Source organism: Centropristis striata, chromosome 20 (genome assembly GCF_030273125.1).
Source record: "Centropristis striata isolate RG_2023a ecotype Rhode Island chromosome 20, C.striata_1.0, whole genome shotgun sequence".
Taxonomy (NCBI): domain Eukaryota; kingdom Metazoa; phylum Chordata; class Actinopteri; order Perciformes; family Serranidae; genus Centropristis; species Centropristis striata.
Genome location: NC_081536.1, coordinates 25105778 through 25126574, shown reverse-complemented (window position 1 = coordinate 25126574; position 20797 = coordinate 25105778). Strand labels below are relative to the sequence as shown.

At 37.9% G+C, this 20797-nt stretch overlaps 1 protein-coding gene across 7 annotated transcripts in view; it reads left to right on the top strand.

The window, feature by feature from the left end:
• nckap1 (NCK-associated protein 1) overlaps nt 1-20556 on the top strand; it is a 36659-nt gene extending 16103 nt beyond the window's left edge. For 4 of the 7 annotated variants that reach the window (XM_059358955.1, XM_059358957.1, XM_059358958.1 and 1 more), the window contains 28 exons: nt 922-1064; nt 1210-1300; nt 2276-2413; nt 2625-2673; nt 2774-2930; nt 3641-3697; nt 5239-5335; nt 6207-6313; nt 6452-6584; nt 7182-7263; nt 7381-7439; nt 7617-7762; nt 7885-8017; nt 8159-8278; nt 9465-9604; nt 10072-10203; nt 10871-11089; nt 11848-11978; nt 12081-12178; nt 12541-12634; nt 13857-13939; nt 14029-14109; nt 14218-14311; nt 15244-15303; nt 15678-15794; nt 16916-17025; nt 18001-18090; nt 18197-20556. In XM_059358955.1, coding sequence (XP_059214938.1) covers nt 922-1064; nt 1210-1300; nt 2276-2413; nt 2625-2673; nt 2774-2930; nt 3641-3697; nt 5239-5335; nt 6207-6313; nt 6452-6584; nt 7182-7263; nt 7381-7439; nt 7617-7762; nt 7885-8017; nt 8159-8278; nt 9465-9604; nt 10072-10203; nt 10871-11089; nt 11848-11978; nt 12081-12178; nt 12541-12634; nt 13857-13939; nt 14029-14109; nt 14218-14311; nt 15244-15303; nt 15678-15794; nt 16916-17025; nt 18001-18090; nt 18197-18313 — 3078 coding nt within the window. In that variant the 3' untranslated portion in view covers nt 18314-20556. The remainder of the gene's footprint in view (nt 1-921; nt 1065-1209; nt 1301-2275; nt 2414-2624; nt 2674-2773; nt 2931-3640; nt 3698-5238; nt 5336-6206; nt 6314-6451; nt 6585-7181; nt 7264-7380; nt 7440-7616; nt 7763-7884; nt 8018-8158; nt 8279-9464; nt 9605-10071; nt 10204-10870; nt 11090-11847; nt 11979-12080; nt 12179-12540; nt 12635-13856; nt 13940-14028; nt 14110-14217; nt 14312-15243; nt 15304-15677; nt 15795-16915; nt 17026-18000; nt 18091-18196) is intronic. The other 3 variants (XM_059358961.1, XM_059358960.1, XM_059358962.1) reach the window with 1 other exon arrangement.
• Nucleotides 20557-20797: the final 241 nt, after the last annotated feature.

The window sequence follows — 20797 nt, the reverse complement described above, 5'->3', positions numbered from 1 at the left end:
AAAAATTTTATGTTTTTCAATTAAAATTATGCAGTTTCACATAAGGGTGGGCGATCTTCCATAGCCAACTGATCATCATTTAAAAGTCCCCTGTCTCCAATGCTTAATGTTCATTCTTCTGTTACTGTTTGTCTTATTAAAAGTTTCTCCAATGAAGGGTTAGGGTTAGTCACCTGAGGTTTTCGATCATATCGTAGTCACTTAGCGACAGTTTCTACCGTGATCCGTGATCACATACGCGACGGATTAAACACGGGAGACGCAACTGTTGCAAAACAAAAGCAGCATGGCTAATTATTCACAGCGTCTCCGCTGATCATAAACGTAGTGATCGTGAATTAAGCGGCATGGCTAACTGTGCTCAGAGTGTCCAGTGCTTGTTGTAAACAAACAAAGATCACTAAGTTGGTGATGTGTGTTTGATGCTTGTTCTGTTTGTTGTTGTTTTTTTTAATAAGACAAAGCACTATAGAGATTTGCACCCATTGTTATTTAATCCTGGGGCTGTTTGTTGATGTATTTATTTATTTCTATTTTCTTATATATAAAAGGTTTACTTGAAATAATTAGGAAAATAAAAGCATGTAATAAAAAGTTATGTAGATGCTTGATTATTTTAGAGAGTAATGACAAGCTTTGCAAAAAAAAATAATGAAAAGACAAAAAAAATGCAAGATGCAATAGAACAGCTGTTTAAAAACCTCCTCCTGTTAAACAGTATTGGTTGAGCATTTAAATGTGATGGCTGCATTTGGTGCTGAATTCTTATGGATTAGTATTTCTTAAGCAGGTGTCAAGTAACCTGGAACATGTTTCACACACTGCATGTGACTTGGCTGAAGCGCAAATACAATTTCAGTCAGTCAATTCCCGTTTTTTTACTTTAATGCATGCATTTTGTCACTTTGTGTTTCCTGTCAGACGGTGAACTTTGACCTGACCAAGAACTACCTGGACCTGGTGGTGACTTACACTACTCTGATGACAATACTGTCTCGCATAGAGGAGAGGAAAGCCATCATAGGACTGTACAACTACGCCCATGAGATGACACATGGAGCCAGGTAACTGAAACAGCACTTTAGAGCACTTTATTCACATACAATTCAGACTCATCGTCTGTAGGGTAAACAATCAGAGTTTTAATAGTTCAAACATCTAACGATGGCCATGGTCTTGGTAGTAACTGTGGTTCTGTGTGTGTCGTAGTGACCGGGAGTACCCCAGGCTGGGCCAGATGATCGTGGATTACGAGAACCCTCTGAAGAAGCTGATGGAGGAGTTTGTTCCACACGGAAAGGTACAAGAACTGTGTTAATATTCAGAAGTGGTGTGGTTTTTTTTTTTTTTTTTTTTAATGCCTCCACGCCTGCAAAAGTTGTGGCCCCGAGGCGTTTTGTTTAAAGGTGGTCCATCCGTCCGTTTTATTCTCATGAATGAAATATCTTGGAATGCCTGGAGGGAATTTCTTCAAATTTTTTTGGTCAAGAATTCATAGGATAATTATGACAAATTCCACACATCATAATGTTGCACAAAAACACCTTTCTGGTTGTTATTCATTGGCAAAACTCTGGAACAGAAGGAGAGATTGTGACCATTTGGTCGGAAAGTGAATTGGTGATTCTATCTCTGGCATTACTTTGATACTGTGGTGACTGTATACATCTTCTGTAGTTCCAGGTTTAAGATGTCTCTGACGCATCTAAGTTAATACCTTTTTATTACATTTCGTCAGTCTTCTCACTGTATATATTATATAAGTCTAGACAGACATGGATGTAAACTGCATCCTATTTGCCTGGTTGGCGGAGGCATACAGCCGCGAGGTGGTAATTCTAGCTTTCCATCTGCCTCTTCTTCTGTACACACTGACTCCCTTATTAAAATGGCTCAGAGTGAACTTCTAAGTAGTTGTTAAAGTTTGCAGATGTGATGGAGAGAGGCACAGTTGCCATAGAACCTATAGTGCCACATTTAGATCAGTCAGTCAGAGTGAAACAATTTCCTGCTCTGTCATAGGCAGCTGAATTAATTGAAGAGAAAATAAAGTAATGTGGTGAAAGACTGATGCAATACAGTGATACATGGTGATCAACTAGAATGAAATGGCTAACGATACTCTGATAGTTCCAATAATTTGCTTTATAATTCATCTGTAAGACTATGAAAAGTAATTAATTCAGTATATTCCTCTCCTTTCTTTTCCTTCTTTCCCTCCTGCTGTTTCTCTCTTGCCTTTCTTCTCCTCCCCCATGTCTTTCCTTTCCTCCAGTCCTTGTCAGATGCGTTGATCAGTCTTCAGATGGTCTATCCCAGGAGGAATCTGTCCGCCGACCAGTGGAGGAACGCCCAGCTGCTCTCTCTCATCTCTGCCCCCTCCACCATGCTCAACCCTGCACAGTCAGACACTGTTAGTATAATGAAGACTGCACTGAAATGGCTTGCATCTGTGATCCAAGGAAAATATTTTAAAAATGTCTTGAAATTGCTGATGTTTCAATATTTAGTAATGCATAATTTAAAAAAAAAACCTGTTAAATAGCTTGAGCCAGAGCTTTGAGGATGCGTTTAAGTCCAACTGTGAAATCATGTCCTGACAATCTGATCCTCTTTGTCTTCAGATGCCATGTGAATACCTGTCACTGGATGCAATGGAGAAGTGGATTGTTTGTAAGTACTTGAGCAACATCAGTTCAGGTCTAATAATGTTTGTTTTTTCTTCTGATTGCACTTAGTCATATATTCCTCTCCGTTCTCTCTCTCTCTCCAGTTGGTTTCATCCTGTGTCATTCGGTGCTGAACAGCGACGCAGCAGCTTTGTCTTTGTGGAAGCTGGCTCTGCAGAGCTCCACCTGCCTCTGTTTGTTCAGGGATGAAGTCTTCCACATCCACAAGGCTGCAGAGGACCTGTTTGTGAACATTAGGGGGTAAGGGCATCTATGTGAGATACACATGGGCAGAGACATTCTAAAAGTGTAACCACAAAAAAATCTAAATTTCTGTAGTTTACAGCTTCTGAAACATGCAGTTTAGCTGATTTAATCAGTTTCATGTCTTTGTCAGTTCGTTCTGGTTTTTTTGGTCTGTTTTAATTAATTAAGTTGTTATTATTGGCATTGATAGTATAGAAAGTGCATTTAAAACATTAGATTTAAATGTATGCGTACATGTACATATATATAAATTTAATCTGACAAGAATTGAGACAAAAAAGGAAAAAAAAAATAATGAATAAACTATAATTTAAAATAAAGTTAAAATAATAATAATGACAAATAAATAAAAAAGAAAACTATATGCCATATGGGGTTAATGATTCAAAGCTACGATATCAGTTGCTTTCATTACTTCTATATAGATTAAAAATGTTGCCATATGGCATTACATTTGTAAGTAGAATAGCAAATTTTTCCTCTGTCTAATGATTTATACGGCCTTTAATCAATAGCTTAAAGTTTGGAGGAAATTTTTCCTTCGTTTGGCTTGAAGAGATGCAAAAGATGAACGTTTTTTTTGCATGCCGACTGAAATGTATTTCTTGTGGAGCTACAATATGCAATATCATATTGTATTTATCAATTGCTCAGTCTATACTTGCTCTTTAACGTGTCCTCTCTACTTGTGTGTTTTTTTCCAGGTACAACAAACGCATTAATGACATCAGAGAGTGCAAGGAACAGGCCCTGTCTCATGCGTACGTATTCATCCTTTTTACTAATCCCTTCATTGTTTCCCAGCTGGAATTTTCATCCAATATTACCTTTTTGTTCCTCACACACACTCATATTAAATACAGTTGAAACCAGAAACTATATAAAAAGACACATATGCTTTTTTTCTCACTGTCTGACATGAAATCAGACAATCACTTTTCCTGTTTTAGGTCCGTTAGGATTACCAAAATTATTTGTATTTGCCAAAAGCCAGATTACAGTTTGCAAATGCACACAGGGACAAAGACCTTAATTTTTGGAGACATGTCCTGTGGTCTGACAAAACTGTAATCTGGCTGTTTTATGTTTCTTTTGGAGTAATGGCTTCTTCCTGGCAGAGTGGCCTTTCAGCCCATGTCGGTACACTACTCGTTTCACTGTGGATAATGACACACTCTTACCAGCTTCAGCCAGCATCTTCACAAGGTCTTTTGCTTTTGTTCTTTGGTTGATATGCACATTTGGACCAAAGCACGTTCATCTCTGGGACACGGAGCCCGTCTCCTTCCTGAGCGCTACGATGGCTGGACATTCCCATGGTGTTTATACTTGGGTATAATTATTTGAACAGATGAATGTGGCACCTTCAGGCATCTGGAAATTGCACCCAAGGATGAACCAGACTTGTGCAAGTCCACAATTCTCTTCCTGATATCTTGGTTGATTTCTTTTTACTTTGCCATGATGTTACACAAAGAAGCAGTGTGTTTCAGGTGTGCCTTAAAATACATCCACAGGTGTGTCTCTAATTAACTCAAATGTTGTCAATAAACCTATCAGAAGCTTCCAAAGACATGACAGCATCATCTGGGCTTTCCCAAATTGTTTCAAGGCATAATTCAAATTCAAAGGTTAGCGTATGTAAACTTCTGACTTTGAAGAAAGTAATAAAAAATTGTCTAAAAAAATCCTTCTCTCGTTATTCTGGCATTTAGCAAATAGAAATAATTTTGGTAATCCTAACGGACCTAAAACAGGAAAAATGATTGTCTGATTTAATGTCAGACAGTGAGGGAAAAAAAGCATATGTGTCTTTTTATATAGTGTATGTAAACTTCTGGTTTCAACTGTACATATAATTTACATTTCATTAGTTATTTCACTTCCCACATCTTATCTTTGATTCTGCCTCCGTTCTTTAAACATTATTTCAGCTCTGCTCCCAGCCTTTAGTCTCTCTCTCAGGGAGTCTCACACAGAGTCATCACCTTTCTTCCCCTCTTTATCCCTCATTCAGTTTTTCCCCCCTGTTTTATCCCCCCCCCCCTGTCTCCCCCTCTGTCTCATCTCAGCTTTTATCCTCATTACTTATTCCGTCTTCCCCTTTTATCTTTATTCTCATTCTTCTGCCGTCACTGTCATCTACTTACTTTTGTCCTCTTGCAGGATTGTCCTGAAAGTGTCAAAATACCGTTTAATCGGGATGCTCGTGTGTTTTGATGCTGTGCTCTGACTTCCTCCATCTGTTCTCTCTCTCTCGCTCTCTCTCTCTGTCTCTGTCTCTCTCTCTCTCTCTCTGCAGAGGCTCAATGCACAGAGAGAGACGCAAGTTTCTCCGATCAGCTCTGAAGGAGCTGGCTACTGTTTTAGCTGATCAGCCTGGACTGCTCGGTCCTAAGGTAATACAAAATACCATCTTAAATACAACAATTACCCCTTTAATAACCTTTGATTCAGTTTTAGATGAGCTAAATGAGCAGTACAAAACAAAGAAAACTCCACCTACATCTTAAATAACTAATATCTCTTTATTATGACTCAACTCTCTTCTTCAAACAGTAACTTTCTAAAATACTATAATACCACCTTAAAATAAGACCTATTGTATAGCAATTACTTACCCAGTGTTACTGTGAATTCTTGAAATAAAACCTTGATATTCTTGCTTGTTTCCATAGTGAACAGAGAATCCGAAGAGTCAATCACTAAAAATATGAAAATGCATGTGTTTTGGATGTACTGAGAGCATATGACTCGCTACTTGAGACTTTGATTATACTGCACGAGTTATGTGAGAGATTTTAAATATGTTTTGATATAGTTTTGCTGTTAAACATGTCCCTCATTACCTCCAATTTCTCAGGGATTTATGACATTGTTGTATTCTTCATTCACCATGAAAGCATGTGAAAGAGACAGTTGTTTGTTGAGTTAAAGGTAACACAGGGTGGGTAATTAATATACAAATACTCATCTTTTAGGTTTAAGTATCCCTTCAAATAATTCTGCATAAGTTTTTCAGTTTAGTACTTCAGAAAGCCCTGTAGGTTCCTTTGGCCAGATGGAGACCCTCATCAATATGTAACAGAATCTATTTGCTGAGCCAGACGGACTCTGTAAACATATTGCTCATTTGGTTCAGAGACTGTGAGAAAGTGGCCTCTGCCAACTGCTCTTGGTAATATATCTTGGAAGTATTTATCTTGGGGAGTTTTTGACATTTCCACTTCCCCTTTCCCTCCATATTTCTGCCTCTTTCTGTCCCGCTAGGCATTGTTCGTGTTCATGGCGTTGTCATTTGCCCGTGACGAAATCATCTGGCTGCTTCGACACGCAGACAACATCCAAAAGAAAAGCACAGACGACTTCATAGACAAGTATGTGAACATACAAACCTGTTTATCCACACTAACACAATCGTGGCAGCCTTGAATTATTTTCTATTTGGCTGCTTGTGTTGCTTTAGTCCCAGGTCTGCTCATCTAACTGTGTGTTTGTGTGTGTGTGTTTTACAGACACATAGCAGAGTTGATCTTCTACATGGAGGAGCTCAGAGCTCACGTCAGGAAGTACGGTCCAGTGATGCAGCGATACTATGTCCAGTACCTGTCCGGGTTCGATGCTGTGGTACTGAATGAACTCGTGCAGGTATGAACACATGCACACTCTGAATGCACACACACAGCTCTGGAAAAAAATAATAAAACAGAATAGAAAGCCTTCATTTTCCAGAATGCAGCTAAAGGAGTGCTACTTCAGTATAATAAAAAGACAGGAAAACACCACAGAAGCAAAACAACTTCAGCAAACAAACACACTTACTGCACCAGAGTAAAATTAAATCATTGCTCTAGAATTAATGTTATTATTGCACTAGAATACATTTAATTATTGCACAATATTTAATAGGTTGGTCCTTGTAAGAGTTAACTGTACTCATTGCCCAGAGAAAGAACCTGTACACACACATATACTGTTATTGCCTGCATTATGGAAATCTATGATATTACACATTGAAACGTCAAAAACATTTTGGGAATATTATCCAAGCTGCAAAAACTCTTCAAGGGCCACTGTTTTGAATACAGTTTATTAAAGCTTTCATGTCAAAATTGAAGTTTTGCAAGCCTTCAAATGTCACATTTATTACGGCTTAAGCTGACTCTAACACAGTCTTTTAGAAGACACATTTACCCACACTGCACTTGTCTTTCTAACCTGTTTTCTCCCGTCTTTCTCTGATAGAACCTGTCTGTGTGTCCAGAGGATGAGTCTATAATCATGTCTTCATTTGTCAACACTATGACCTCTCTTAGTGTCAAACAAGGTAAACCATTCCTTCTCCAAAGCTGAGAGGAGTAGGAGAGAAAAACAGCTTAAGTCATGAACCAGTTTTAAAGATAACGTGTGATTTTGAGTGAATTGTTGTGCTTTTGTGTTGCAGTGGAGGATGGAGAGGTGTTTGACTTCAGAGGCATGAGACTGGACTGGTTCAGACTGCAGGTGTGCAAACAAATCCAGCGCTTTCATTCCTTAAAAACATTTACGTAAACCTCAGGGATATGTTCTTCCAGAGGAATGTTGGTGTGAATACAGTCAGCTAGAGTTTTAAATAGAACTACTTTGCTGCTGATCAGTACAAAATGATCTCAATAATGAGAATGCTTTTCCCCTATGTAGGCCTACACCAGCGTCTCTAAAGCCAGCCTTGGTATCGCCGATCACAAGGAGCTCGGTAAAATGATGAACACCATCATCTTCCATACAAAGATGGTGGACTCTCTGGTGGAAATGCTTGTGGAGACGTCAGACCTGTCCATTTTCTGGTGAGAGACACACACAGACACACACACACACACACACTTCAGACAATACATTTGGCTTGGAATGAAGTATCTGTTTATGCCTTAATTTCACCTATTTCGCTCTTTTTTTGTGTGTGTTGTAGCTTCTACAGCCGTGCGTTTGAAAAGATGTTCCAGCAGTGTTTGGAGCTTCCCTCCCAGAGCCGACACTCCATCTGCTTCCCTCTGCTCTGCACACACTTCATGTCCTGCACACATGAGCTCTGTCCTGAGGAGGTAAAGACACACATGTATATAGATGCACTGAGAAACTGTGTTGCTGTTCAGTTATTGCTATTAAATTATGTTATGTTGATAACAATAATGACTTTGTCTGTGACCTCGTGTGTGTGTGTGTTTCTGCTTCTCTTTCTGCAGCGTCACCACATAGGGGATCGTAGCCTGTCGTTGTGTAACATGTTTCTGGATGAGATGGCCAAACAGGCCAGAAACCTGATCACTGACATCTGCACTGAACAATGTACACTCAGCGACCAGGTAGGAACACACACACAAAGTGTAACAGTAATAGTTTGTTAGTTTTTGGGAAATTTGCTATGTGCTCAGAGTTAGCTGAGAGAATCTATACATCAAATCAGCCTCTATTTGTCACATACACAATAAATCATAGTACAATATGCAGTGAAACTGTTTTCATGCCAGCTCCAGAAACTCCTATCAAATACACAAAATATAATATATTATACATAAAAATACTAGGATTCATGTAAAATAAGAATCATTTTTAATATTTTTTTAGTATTTCACAAAAAATATTACAAACAATTAGTTACAAATAAATATAAATAAAAAAAGAACAATAATTTTAAAAAAACGATATGGAAAATATGAGGCTGCTACTGGCACCTCTAAATCGCATAATTTATATCTTGTATGTTGACTGTGATGTAAAAAACAAAAAGGGTCCTGTAAATTATTCTAGTGAGAAACTTACTCAAAATATTGACTTGGCTTCTGAAAATAATGACTAAGCACCTTTTGAGAAAGCTTATTAGTCATAATTGACTCTCAGTATTATGTTTCCCTTACTTACTATCTTATTTATGAACTTGTTTATTTAGCTGGCATGAAATGGGCTTTTATAGTTTCATCCATACATTTACTGAGTTAAGAATGAAAACTTTGAGAGCACGCTGCTCTGAATTTTCTGTGAGAACTGAATGTCCTGGTTTTTCGAGACCTAAATACAAATTAGTTAAAAGTTATGTCTGTTTCGCCACTAAAATGTCACATTTGGACTCAGCTGGTATTTAAATGTAGAAAGAAATTAACATTTCTAACAATTTCACCAATTATCCCAAAGAAACTTGCACTGATAAAGTCTTTAAAGTTTTCTTAAACTAACAAACTTTTCTAATGTGGCAGTCTGTGGCAGAGCAGAAACAACTGGCCATTTGCATAATATTCCCTGCTGTCATGTTGATGTTAGAAGTCCTTTGTCGATGCATGCCGTTAAAAGCTTCTTAAACTGATCTCTTTCAGTCTGCTATTTTCACTCTTTGCTTTCTTAAAAAGCCACTGTTTTAAGAAAATCAGCCATGCCGTGAATAATCTCTCTTTCTCCATCTGTCTTTCATTTCCTTCAATCTCTTGTTTATCCGTGCTGGTCTGTCTTTCTCTCCCCGCCGTCTGTTTAATCTTCTTCTACTTTTCCACCATTTAGTTGCTTCCTAAGCACTGTGCGAAAACCATCAGCCAGGCCGTGAACAAGAAGAGCAAGAAGGCGACGGGGAAGAAGGGAGAGCCGGAGAGAGAGAAACCAGGAGTGGAGAGCATGAGGAAGAACAGACTACTGGTCACCAAGTTAGTTAAATAAGCAAACTTAATCTCCTTTCTCCTCTCTTTTTAGCTCCTCCTTGTTCTGTTCTTTTTTGTCTCTTTATGTGTCTGTTCATAAGTAATTACTTCTGACTCAGTCATAATGATGAATAATAGATTAATAGCCTTGTTTTGATTGTTATTTTCACTGAATTCCCATTAACACCATTAAACATCCATCTTTACTCATGCAGCAGTAATCATAGCAGTGATATTTAGCTGTTTATCCTCATATAAACTGTTATTAACATTTGCCATATGTATCAGTGGTTTCTATTAAACAACTGGAGGATTTTTCACTGTCATCTGCATATATACCGCATCTCTACATTGCTTATTTTTAGTTTCCTTGTTATACTCTGCTTTGTTTATTTTCACTTTATCTCTGCTGTACTGTATATCTTATTGAGTCGCTTTTGACTGTTTTTTCTTTCTTTTTTTTAAATTCCCAGTCTGGATAAACTCCATACAGCATTATCTGAACTCTGCTTCTCCATCAACTATGTTCCCAACCTGGCGGTGTGGGAGCACACGTTCACACCGAGAGAGTACCTCACCTCACACCTGGAGATCAGATTTACCAAGTAAATATAAACAAACGGAGATTAAACACACAGACTCACTCTTAAAGCTTATTTTTCCAGTTCAGACACAAAAGGGACAGGTTGCTGTACCCTTATGTCTACCTTTTAAGCTAATTAACTACCAGACATTTAACCGTCAATAAACAGGAAAAGCAACCATTTGTAGCAGTGCAAAGGTCAGGGTATACATATATTCATATATGTATACATATATTATTCACTTGGATTTGTCAATATGTGAACACATTGTAACAAAACTTAAAAACTGAGTCCTTCCTTGAATTTCTTAGTTGCTGGTTGCACTGATTTCTATTTAATGCACTCGAAGGTTTTACCAGCTTGATGGCTAACACTATTGCTAGCAAAATACTATGTAGGAGATTGGAAAGGAAGTATGAGCCTAAAATAATTTAGTTTTCTCTTGTTAATGTCAAGAGAGTTTAGAACCCTGAATCCAAAATAGTTGACACTGTGAAAAGCGTCATAAAAACAGACTGCAGTCAGTTGCAAATTCATTTTTGATAAACAATAAACATTTTTTTAATATTTGACGCCTTCTGTTTTACACACTTTTTTTGGAGTCAGGGTTATAGAAATGTTTGTGAGGTTTAAAATGTGCTATTTCTGAACTCTAAAGTCAACTTGTCTTTACTCCCTCTGTGTCCAGGTCTATAGTGGGGATGACCATGTACAACCAGGCTACTCAGGAGATAGCCAAGCCCAGCGAGCTGCTGACCAGCGTCCGGGCCTACATGACGGTGCTTCAGTCCATAGAGAACTACGTCACTATCGACATCACCCGAGTCTTCAACAACGTCCTCCTGCAGCAGACGCAGCACCTGGACAGCCACGGGGAGCCCACCATCACCAGTCTCTACACAAACTGGTACGCTTGCTTGAGCAGTGACAGTTTAAAAATATATGCAGCAAAAGTATCTTCAAAAATATTATAGCTGGAATGATGAAACATCAGACAGTAAAGAGGAATGGATAAATTAAGTGCCATTCATAAAAGCATACATGGAGTTATGCATTGTATTTGTACAGGCTGTGCCAGTATTTAATCTGAGTCTCTCTCAAACAACTCTTCCCCGGAGTCTGTGTTCACAGATTGCAAGTTGTTAAAAACTCTTTTATCACAACTACTAATTAAACAAAACCCTCTCATTTTTATCGCTGTACAGAAGGAGATCATTTTTATCGTTGCAGGAAACACTGGTAACACACTTGCAACTAAATACCAGATTTCACTTCTATGGGCACACACGCTTTGTTCTTGCATTGGCCTTTAAAGCTCATGGTTTTGGGTATGTTTTTGTTCTATGTGATTTGAGAGAACGGTTCGGGAGAGGAATTTACAGGGTTTCCATCTCTCAGTAATCACCATTATTTAAAAACAAGCAATTGAAATCAGTGCATCTTTGTGCCAAAGGAATTTGTCACCGAAAGACTTTGATAGAATCCCAACGAAAGACAGCAAATGGAGATCATAATATGTTTGAAAAACTGAAAAGTCCTGTGTATCTTTATAGAAGTGTCTTGAAGTTCAAACGATTCCTGTTAAAGTACAGAAAACCTGCTGGAATTAGGACTTACTCATCAAAGAGAGGACTTTAACATGTAACTGATACTGTGTGTGTCTAGGTATCTGGAGACGTTGCTCCGTCAGGTCAGTAACGGACACATCGCCTACTTCCCCGCCATGAAGGCCTTCGTCAACCTGCCCACAGAGAACGAGCTGACTTTCAACGCTGAGGAATACTCTGACATCTCCGGTACCAACCTGCACACAAACTATCTGTGTAAATAATTCTGATGGCAGTTCCTGGTTTGACTGCTGTTGTTCTTTTTACCTAATGATTTGTGTGTTTTCACAGAGATGCGTTCACTGTCTGAGCTGTTGGGGCCGTACGGTATGAAGTTCCTCAGCGAGAGTCTGATGTGGCACATCTCATCACAGGTCGCTGAGCTCAAGGTAAACACACAATAACAGAGAGAAACTCAAACTTACAAAATAAAACTTATCACAGTAACTACTATTTAGACTTAACTTATGACAGCTGAAGCGATGTGTAAAAGACTTTCTATTCTTTACGGCTTTTAATAACTGATCTATTCATCAATATGTGCGCCAGTAATTAACTACAATGCAATGCAATTACAATGCATTATAACTGAAAAAAAGATAGAACATATAGCGATCTCTTACGATGACTTAACACTTATCTAAAATCTATTATAAAACATTGGAAAAGAAGAAAATAATCCTACTGTACAAGCATGAAGTCAACTTTTTAATTTATTAATATAACTGTTTGTTTGTTTGTCTCCATGTAGAAACTGGTGGTAGAAAACATGGAGGTGTTGACCCAGATGAGGACGAGCTTTGACAAACCCGACCACATGGCTGCCCTCTTCAAGAAACTCACCTGTAATTTTACACACACACCTGAACACACACGTTTGGTAGAGTTTCACACCACAGCTGAGTCTGGTCTGGTTCTCTATGCCTGGAAATGTTTTCAGGAGATTTAATAATACATTGCATTTATGTAGCACTTTTCTAAACACTCAAAGACGCTTAACAGGCAATAAATAAATAAACAAAGAAAGAAAAAAAAGTCAGTGGTGTATAGTGCGTGTGTGCTTGACAGCTTGTGCTTAACGACGTTCATGTTCTGAGAAGAGTCACATTCCTCTGTTGACTCTGCTGTCAGTCTGCTGTCCTGACTTGTTTTCTGTCTGTGTGAAGCTTCACAGCATTTATTTGAGAAAACATGTCTGTTTTTCTTGGTTTGTTAAAGATTTGTTTTATTCGGTATAAACTGCTAATAACATTAATAGTGGCTTACAGGGCTCGAGACGACTACTTGGCTTAGTCTTTTTATGTTACTCTGGCTGAAAATCATAACTTTCATTATATTTTATAGATTCTTTGGACAACAATCATATTTGCTGGAATCACACACTATATGATTTGTTTTTCAGTTCAATTAAGGCCTGCGATGATATAAGATGATATAATGTGCCCATTTAACACAATCAGGTTTATTTGTATGAACTCACAAAGTAGCAACTAAACCTTTATTTGGCAGATTTATTACTGAGCTCTTTGAGACATTTTGATGTTAAATAAACCCCCAGCTGTTGTTAAAAAAGTTATGCTCACTGGGATGAGAGAAGTACAATTTGGAGGTAAAAGTACAGATACTTAACACCATTTTTTAAAATAAATTTAAGTTGATTATGTATGTGCTCAACCTTTTAATGGTGTTTTTTTATCATGCCACAGACAACTATAGATGATAATAACAAAGGAAAGAAACAACAGTTTGATTTTGGGATGGTTTCCATGTACTTCAGGTTAGTTAAAACAGTTTTTTGGGACAGTGGTGAAAAATGCCCTGTTGGCTAAGCAGACTTGACTTAAAAGTCAATTCAAAGTCAATACAAACTCTGTTAGCACAGCAAAAGCCTAATGAAATTAAACTTCAGTTGCTTACAAATTAGAGGAGCAAATTAAGTTTTCAAGCTGCTGAATTACTATTGACTAGCGTCAACTACATATACTGCATTTAAATGATCTAACAATCAACCTGTCAGACTGCCAATTTAAGTTTGAATGACACATTTCTGTATTTTTGTGTGTGTAGCAGTGGACAGTGTGTTGAAGAGAATGACCATCATTGGAGTCATCTTGTCCTTCCGCTCTCTGGCTCAGGAGGCTCTCAGAGATGTAAGACACACACAAACACTCACACTTTTTATATTTTGTTATATATGTTACAGAGCACTGATTCTGCATCACATTCTCGCTCCCTCCAGGTCTTATCCTGCCACATCCCTTTCCTGGTCAGCTCAGTGGAGGATTTCAAGGACCACATTCCCAGAGAGACGGACATGAAGGTGAAACGCACGTCTAGACACATAAAAATAAAATAACCCCTAACCTGATGTCGGTGTTAACTTGTGTTCGCTCTCTCCTCATGTGTATGTATGAACCTCTGTTTCCAGGTGGCCATGAATGTCTACGAGCTGTCATCAGCAGCAGGTTTACCCTGCGAGATCGACCCGGCTCTGGTGGTGGCTCTGTCCTCGCAGAAAAGTGGTGAGATAACCGAATCCAGCTTCCACACATCCCACCTCTTATTGATGACTTTCTTTGTGCATGCAGACTTGTGTGTGAATAAGGCATTTCTGCATCACTTTCAATTCAGTCTGAATTGAATGTGTGAATGGAAGTAAAGGCTGCATGAGAGAAAGATTGATTGCATATGTCTTAAACTGACTTCTTGAATAACTTTTATAACTTTAATATCTCATCCATTGTCTCTTATGCTCAAAATCAGTTTAATAAAATAGGAAACGCTGTGAAAGAGACAATCTCCATGCGGTGAGGAGATCGATCTTCCATTGTTTCCCCTATATTCATTCGGCAAGCGGCGCTACAGAATTATGGGCACCCCTGCTAAGATGTCACACGATCGTTAATATTATCTTCCGCTCTCGTGTTTAATCGACTGCGGAGCTTCGGGAGAAATACTTGGGGCATGAACGTGGCGCGACAAGTCTGCTGCAGCGTGTCCATTATAATCAACTGGGGCTGCACACTGACCACGAAAGCTGAGTGACAAGTGAAGCGAAGATAACATTGTGTGTGCTGGTACAATCAGGCTGGGTCGTGAACGACAAGCTAATGTGCGGATGGATTTGATATTATGTCTTTTTAGCGGAGCTGGACGTAAGAATATTCAGTTAAAGCAGATCGATGAGGCTGTGTTGCCCTCATTGTTCTCTGTGAAGTTTGCTAGAAGTGCTTTAAAAATGATATTTTCTTTTAGTGCTGTGTGGTGAATCACAATTATGCCGATGTGAAGAATGGTTCATATAGATTTTAACAAGAAACTCATGAATATTATTTGAGAAAGTAACTAATAAATATTCAAAGAAACCTTCAATATGTTAAATTATAGACTAGAATTTGGTTGGTAGAATGAATGCCCCAAAGCACTCAACCTAAACACTGTCTTCTCATAACAGATCAATCTCTAAAGACTATTTTTGCCCTCCCTCTGCAACCTGGGCCAAAGAGAATTGGGGGTAAAAACCTTTTGCAATAATAATATGACCAGATTAAGTATTTCCCTGTTCATTTGAGCCAACATGTATGATTTAATGAAATACCCGACAAAATGCTTTAGGAGCCTTAACTGAACTTTCTATTATTCAGTATTTGTGTACTGGCAGTAATTGTGTTGTATAATTGTAAAAACTCTCTTCTCATTGGCTATCATGACTTTGACTCGCTGCTTTTTTTCTGTCTCTTTCTCTGCTCTTTATGTAAATTTCCTGTCATGTTTGAATAACTTCATAAGGAACATTAAGGACAAAAATAGCCACCTTTTTAACATATAGATGAAACCAGCAATGTTACATACTCCGTGTCTGAAGAGAGCTTGTGTCTGTGTGTGCAGAGAACATCAGTCCAGAGGAGGAGTATAAGATCGCCTGTCTGCTGATGGTGTTTGTGGCGGTTTCTTTGCCGACGCTGGCCAGCAACGTGATGTCACAGTACAGCCCCGCCATAGAAGGTAGGCCGCCATGCTGGTATTCAGTTTTTGTTTGATTTTTCTTTGAATATGTCGACTAAATGTCACTTATCTTCTCCTTTTAAACACAGCTTTTTGTTGTTGTTTTTTCAAATAATTGCACACAGGAAGTTTCTGGAGTGAAAATGGAGACAAAAACACAAAAGATTTGGTCAAAAACAACAATTATAATATCAAACTACAGTATGTTTGTGCCACAATAATATAATCTATTTTGCATAATTGTATTTTCCCCTTAATAACTTATTATTCTTTCACAAATAATGAAAATATCAAGCTCTATGTTCAGAGCCTGAAAGCTGTGCAGGAGAATACTACACATTATCAGAAACATAATTTACTGCATCAGTGGCACAAGACTGTTTTGCATGCAAATGAGATCGACCTTGTGCCCTCAGATTGATTCATTTGTGTGCACAAGGGCCATATCATCATCTTCATTACCTACACTTTTTAAATTATTAAATTATAAATACATTTTTAAAGGTCAGCTCACCCATTGTGTCCTGTTTAACCTTATTTGTTGCAGGTATTTCAGTAAAGAGAAGTGTTCAGTTACATAAACCTCAGAGACACATCGCTGTAGTTAAATGAGGCTTTTGATAAGGTATCAAAGAGATTTGTCACTCAAGGATGAATTATCAAGACATTGCCTCTTAACAACCTTGAAATGAGAGGCGCCATTGTTAATAAGGGACATTTGAAAAGGATAATGAGTTGTAATGGGCTTCACCATTGTTAGTATGCAGACTGCATATTGGCGAGCAATTGGTTTTCCGACAGCACATCTCAAATCATGGCGCCGTTGCAGCCACACCAACCATTTTGTGAACTTACAATTACATGTTTTATATTCACGTAATTCTTATGCATCTCACATACACTCTTAATGGCGTTCATCTGCATGAAATACAAAAAAGAAATCCATATCTTCCCCACCGGACTGTTGCAGCTCCCGCTTTTGTATTCTGGAGAATCTCTCTGCTGTGGAAGTCTTAAAGAGCCACACATGTCAGAAACTAAACTGGAGTTAATTGATTTTCAAATACAGATGATGTCTTCTTGTTCTCTCGCTAACGGCGTGTGTTTGCTTCCCCCTACAGGCCACTGTAACAACATCCACTGCCTGGCCAAAGCCATCAACCAGATCGCTGCTGCTCTCTTCACCATCCACAAGGGGAGCATAGAGGACCGCCTCAAGGAGTTCCTGGCTGTAAGATGAAAAGATTTAAACACTTTATCACCAACAGTTAGTTTTACATCCTGCTCCTATCATACATCTGCAAAGTCATGTTGAGCTGCAAGCTGAAATTTCACAATAAGAGCTGAGGTAATGGCTGAGGTGTAGTGGAGACATTTAACACCTTTATTTTTAATGCATCTACTTTTATCAAAAAAGGACAGAGTTGTTGGAGGGATACATGTTCCTGGTTTTATTCCAGATCAGGGCACTTTGTTGCATGTCACTCCCCTCTGTGTCACTGTAGCAGCTTATATAAACTCCAAACTTAATTTATATAACACCTTTCATACTGATTATTACAGCTTAAAGTGCTTTACAGATATTTGATGATAGCAAGACAAGACAAGTGATTCAGATTTCTTTTTTAAATAAATAGAAAAGTCAAAACCAATTTAAAAACTTAAGACCAATGCACAAAATCAATAAAAAAATATAAAAATGTAATAATAAATAAAGGAAAGATTAAAGAAAATAAACAGTTAAGAGCCATAGGAAGAGTAATTATAGTAACAATCAGAAATATATGATTAACTCCATTACATATTAGATAAAAACAAACAAAGAATAAATAACAGTAAAACATAAAATAGAAACAAAATGGACTAAAAAATTGATAAAAGTGAAAAAAAATTAGATTATTAAATTGAAAAGATGCATAGAATGACATGACAGATGAAATTAAGTCATTTAAAATACATACAGCAGACCTGAAAAGACAATGCCATTGATTTAAAAAAAAAAAAAAAAAAAAAAAAAGAGAGGAAAAAAAAGCTAAAATGCCGAGATCTATCAGATGTACTGCTCCTTTGTTAATTTTATCATCTTGTCATAACCTCTTTAATACATTAACACAAAGACAGTTGATGTAGACATGCACTGAATCACATTAAAATTACATTTTCTCTATGAAGACAATCTCTCTAACCTGTTTGTCTGCTTGTGTAGCTGGCCTCGTCCAGCCTGTTGAAGATTGGACAGGAGACGGACAAGATGACGACGCGCAACAGAGAATCTGTCTACCTGCTGCTGGACATGGTGGGAGACGCTTTCTTACCTGTAGTTCTGTTCGTTTGGTCTGACAAAATGTGTTGCAATTTAGTTCTGTTATTTCTATTATCTTAAATGTGTGTCTGTGTTTTAGATTGTGCAGGAGTCTCCCTTCCTCACCATGGATCTGCTGGAGTCCTGTTTCCCCTACGTCCTGCTGCGAAACGCCTACCACGCCGTCTACAAACAGAGCATCAGTGCTAACGCATAGACACACACTGAACACACAGCGAAGGCCTACCGTGCTGTCTACCATCAGAGCGCCAGAGCTCGTATATAGATGCATACACAGCAACAAAAACACACTAACAGCATACACTAAATACAAACTAAACACACTAAACTATGCCTACAATGCCTCAACGCACTATTCAGACAAAAAGCGTCATTGTTTTGACACACTAAAGTTCACTCTAAATGCAGAACAAATACACTGAACGCCAAGAGAACATACAGAAATCAGTGCACACAAGAAAAACACTGAAAATTAAATATGAACAGAAACAAAAACACATACACATGAGCTGGATGAAGTTGGGGGATCAGTGTCTTTATTTTCATCATTGTACTTTTTCATGATGTTGCCAGGGACCATAACCATCGCAACACGTAATATACCATATGTTTGGTTGGTATAAAAGAACAAAAATATAAATATATAGTATATATATAGTTGACACTAAAATATTATTATTTTCTTTTTCTTTTTTCACTGAAAGATTTGAGATTTTTAGTGGCCAGCTGATGACTTCTATGTGGTGATGGATTTGGATGCTTACTTTGGGAATGCAAATGATGCTGATGTGATGTGGGTTTTTTTGCTTTTATGGAGGAGGATTCCTGTGTTGATAATGAAAGACATGTTGCTTGTTAACGTAAGTTTACACTTAAATACACACACTGACAGACATACCGAGCAGATACTCTACACACGCTAATCTTTCAACATTTCGTAGTAAACATACAAAAACAAACATTCTTGTATAACATGGTGATGTTTTCTTTCTTTTTTCAAGCTAGTCGTGAGAACTTTTTGTGGGTAAAGATATAATATCTGTATTCTACTTTGATGTGAACTGAACTTGTCTGTTTTTAATGTTTATGTTTTGTTATTTTTATGATGACGACAATGATGATGATGACGATTTGCCAAATGTGTTGACACTAAAAAAGAAAAAAAAGTTGTGTATCAGGGCTTGGACGTGGTGGAGTGTTTGGGTATTAATGGGTGAAATGCCATTTTAAGTGTTTGGACAAAAACAATCCGCCTGACTCTGCGGGTAACAAAAAAAAAAGGGTCACACAAGAACTTTTACAGTGGGAACAAACTTTTAAAAAGTACTGCAGTAAAATTACGATTATAGGCGTGAAGCAGGCATCCCATCCTGCTGCCAGAGATTCCTCAGCTGTTGTTAGTCAACTCTCTCTGATTGAGGTCCAGTAGGTGCTGCTCTTTTTCTCCAACAGTGTAAAGTAGAAAATTAAAAAGCCAGTGCAAAATATAATTTATATGATCTCTTGCAAAACACAGCAGCCTCTGGCTTCTAAAATAACAAAACTTTCTTTATTGAGGGAATTTTTGCTTTTCTGTCTTTTCTTCTTTTTTTCTCTTTTTTTTTTTTTTTTTACAGTTGCAGTCTTGTAGTGCTGGCCACCAACAGGCCTTACTAAAGCAGCTGGGGTCCACCATCGTACACTCTGTGGTTAGATACATGTCTTAACTTTTAACAGGAGTAATTAAAGTAAAATTTAACCTCCACAGAGAAAAACCCTAATTGATCTCACACCTGTGAAACAAAAACCTGGAGCTGCAATAAGACAAAAATAAATGTATATATATATATATATATACACTCTTGGTGATGCTTTCACTGGATTTTAGTTTCAATTGCAGTTGAAAGGGAAACTCTCCATATGAGCAGTTACATTTTCGCGATGGTTGTACGGGACCTTTTAGGACAGACGGCCTCCAGACAGACGGACGACTTTTACAAAGTGCAGTCTGATTTATTTTTTATCTTTTCTCTCAGTCAAGGCATGGCAAGGGCTACATATAGAGACACAAACCATGCTCCCTTTATGCCAGCCCGCTGCTAATGTTTTACTAACACCAGGGCTCTGTCTAAAAGCTCATAGTGCATACTATTCAAGACTACACCCTTACTTAGGACTGTCAAAATCTGGAAGCAGCATTTACAGTATGTAGCAGGAATACACTTAAATCTAGTAAATGATATGTGTGCACTTTACAGTAGATTACATGTCTTTATTTCTACTGTATGTGTAGTCGGTAGTATGCATTATAAGCATGTAAGGACAGATCCATGGCCTCATTCTGCCATTTGATGTGGAATGGTTGCTGTTTTTTCTTTCTAACCTTTTTTTTGTGTCTGATTCCACCGTGTAACTTAAATGACATGAATAAAATAAACTTTAGGGCTGTGTCAGACCTGAGCTGTGAGTGTGTGACGCTGGTTCGTGCACAAGGCCTCGGCTGGGATGTTGTGAGGTGAGAACCGGGTAAGTGGCAACGGTTTTATTTGAACAGACGGACCAGTTTAATTAAGTCTTAACCCTGTTTGATTCTGTATGTCAACAGGCTGGCTTGCTGTCATGATAGGCACTTAAAAGTAAACTGAATTAATGAGAAACAAATATATAGATATTTAAATATATAACACAAATATTAAGCGTT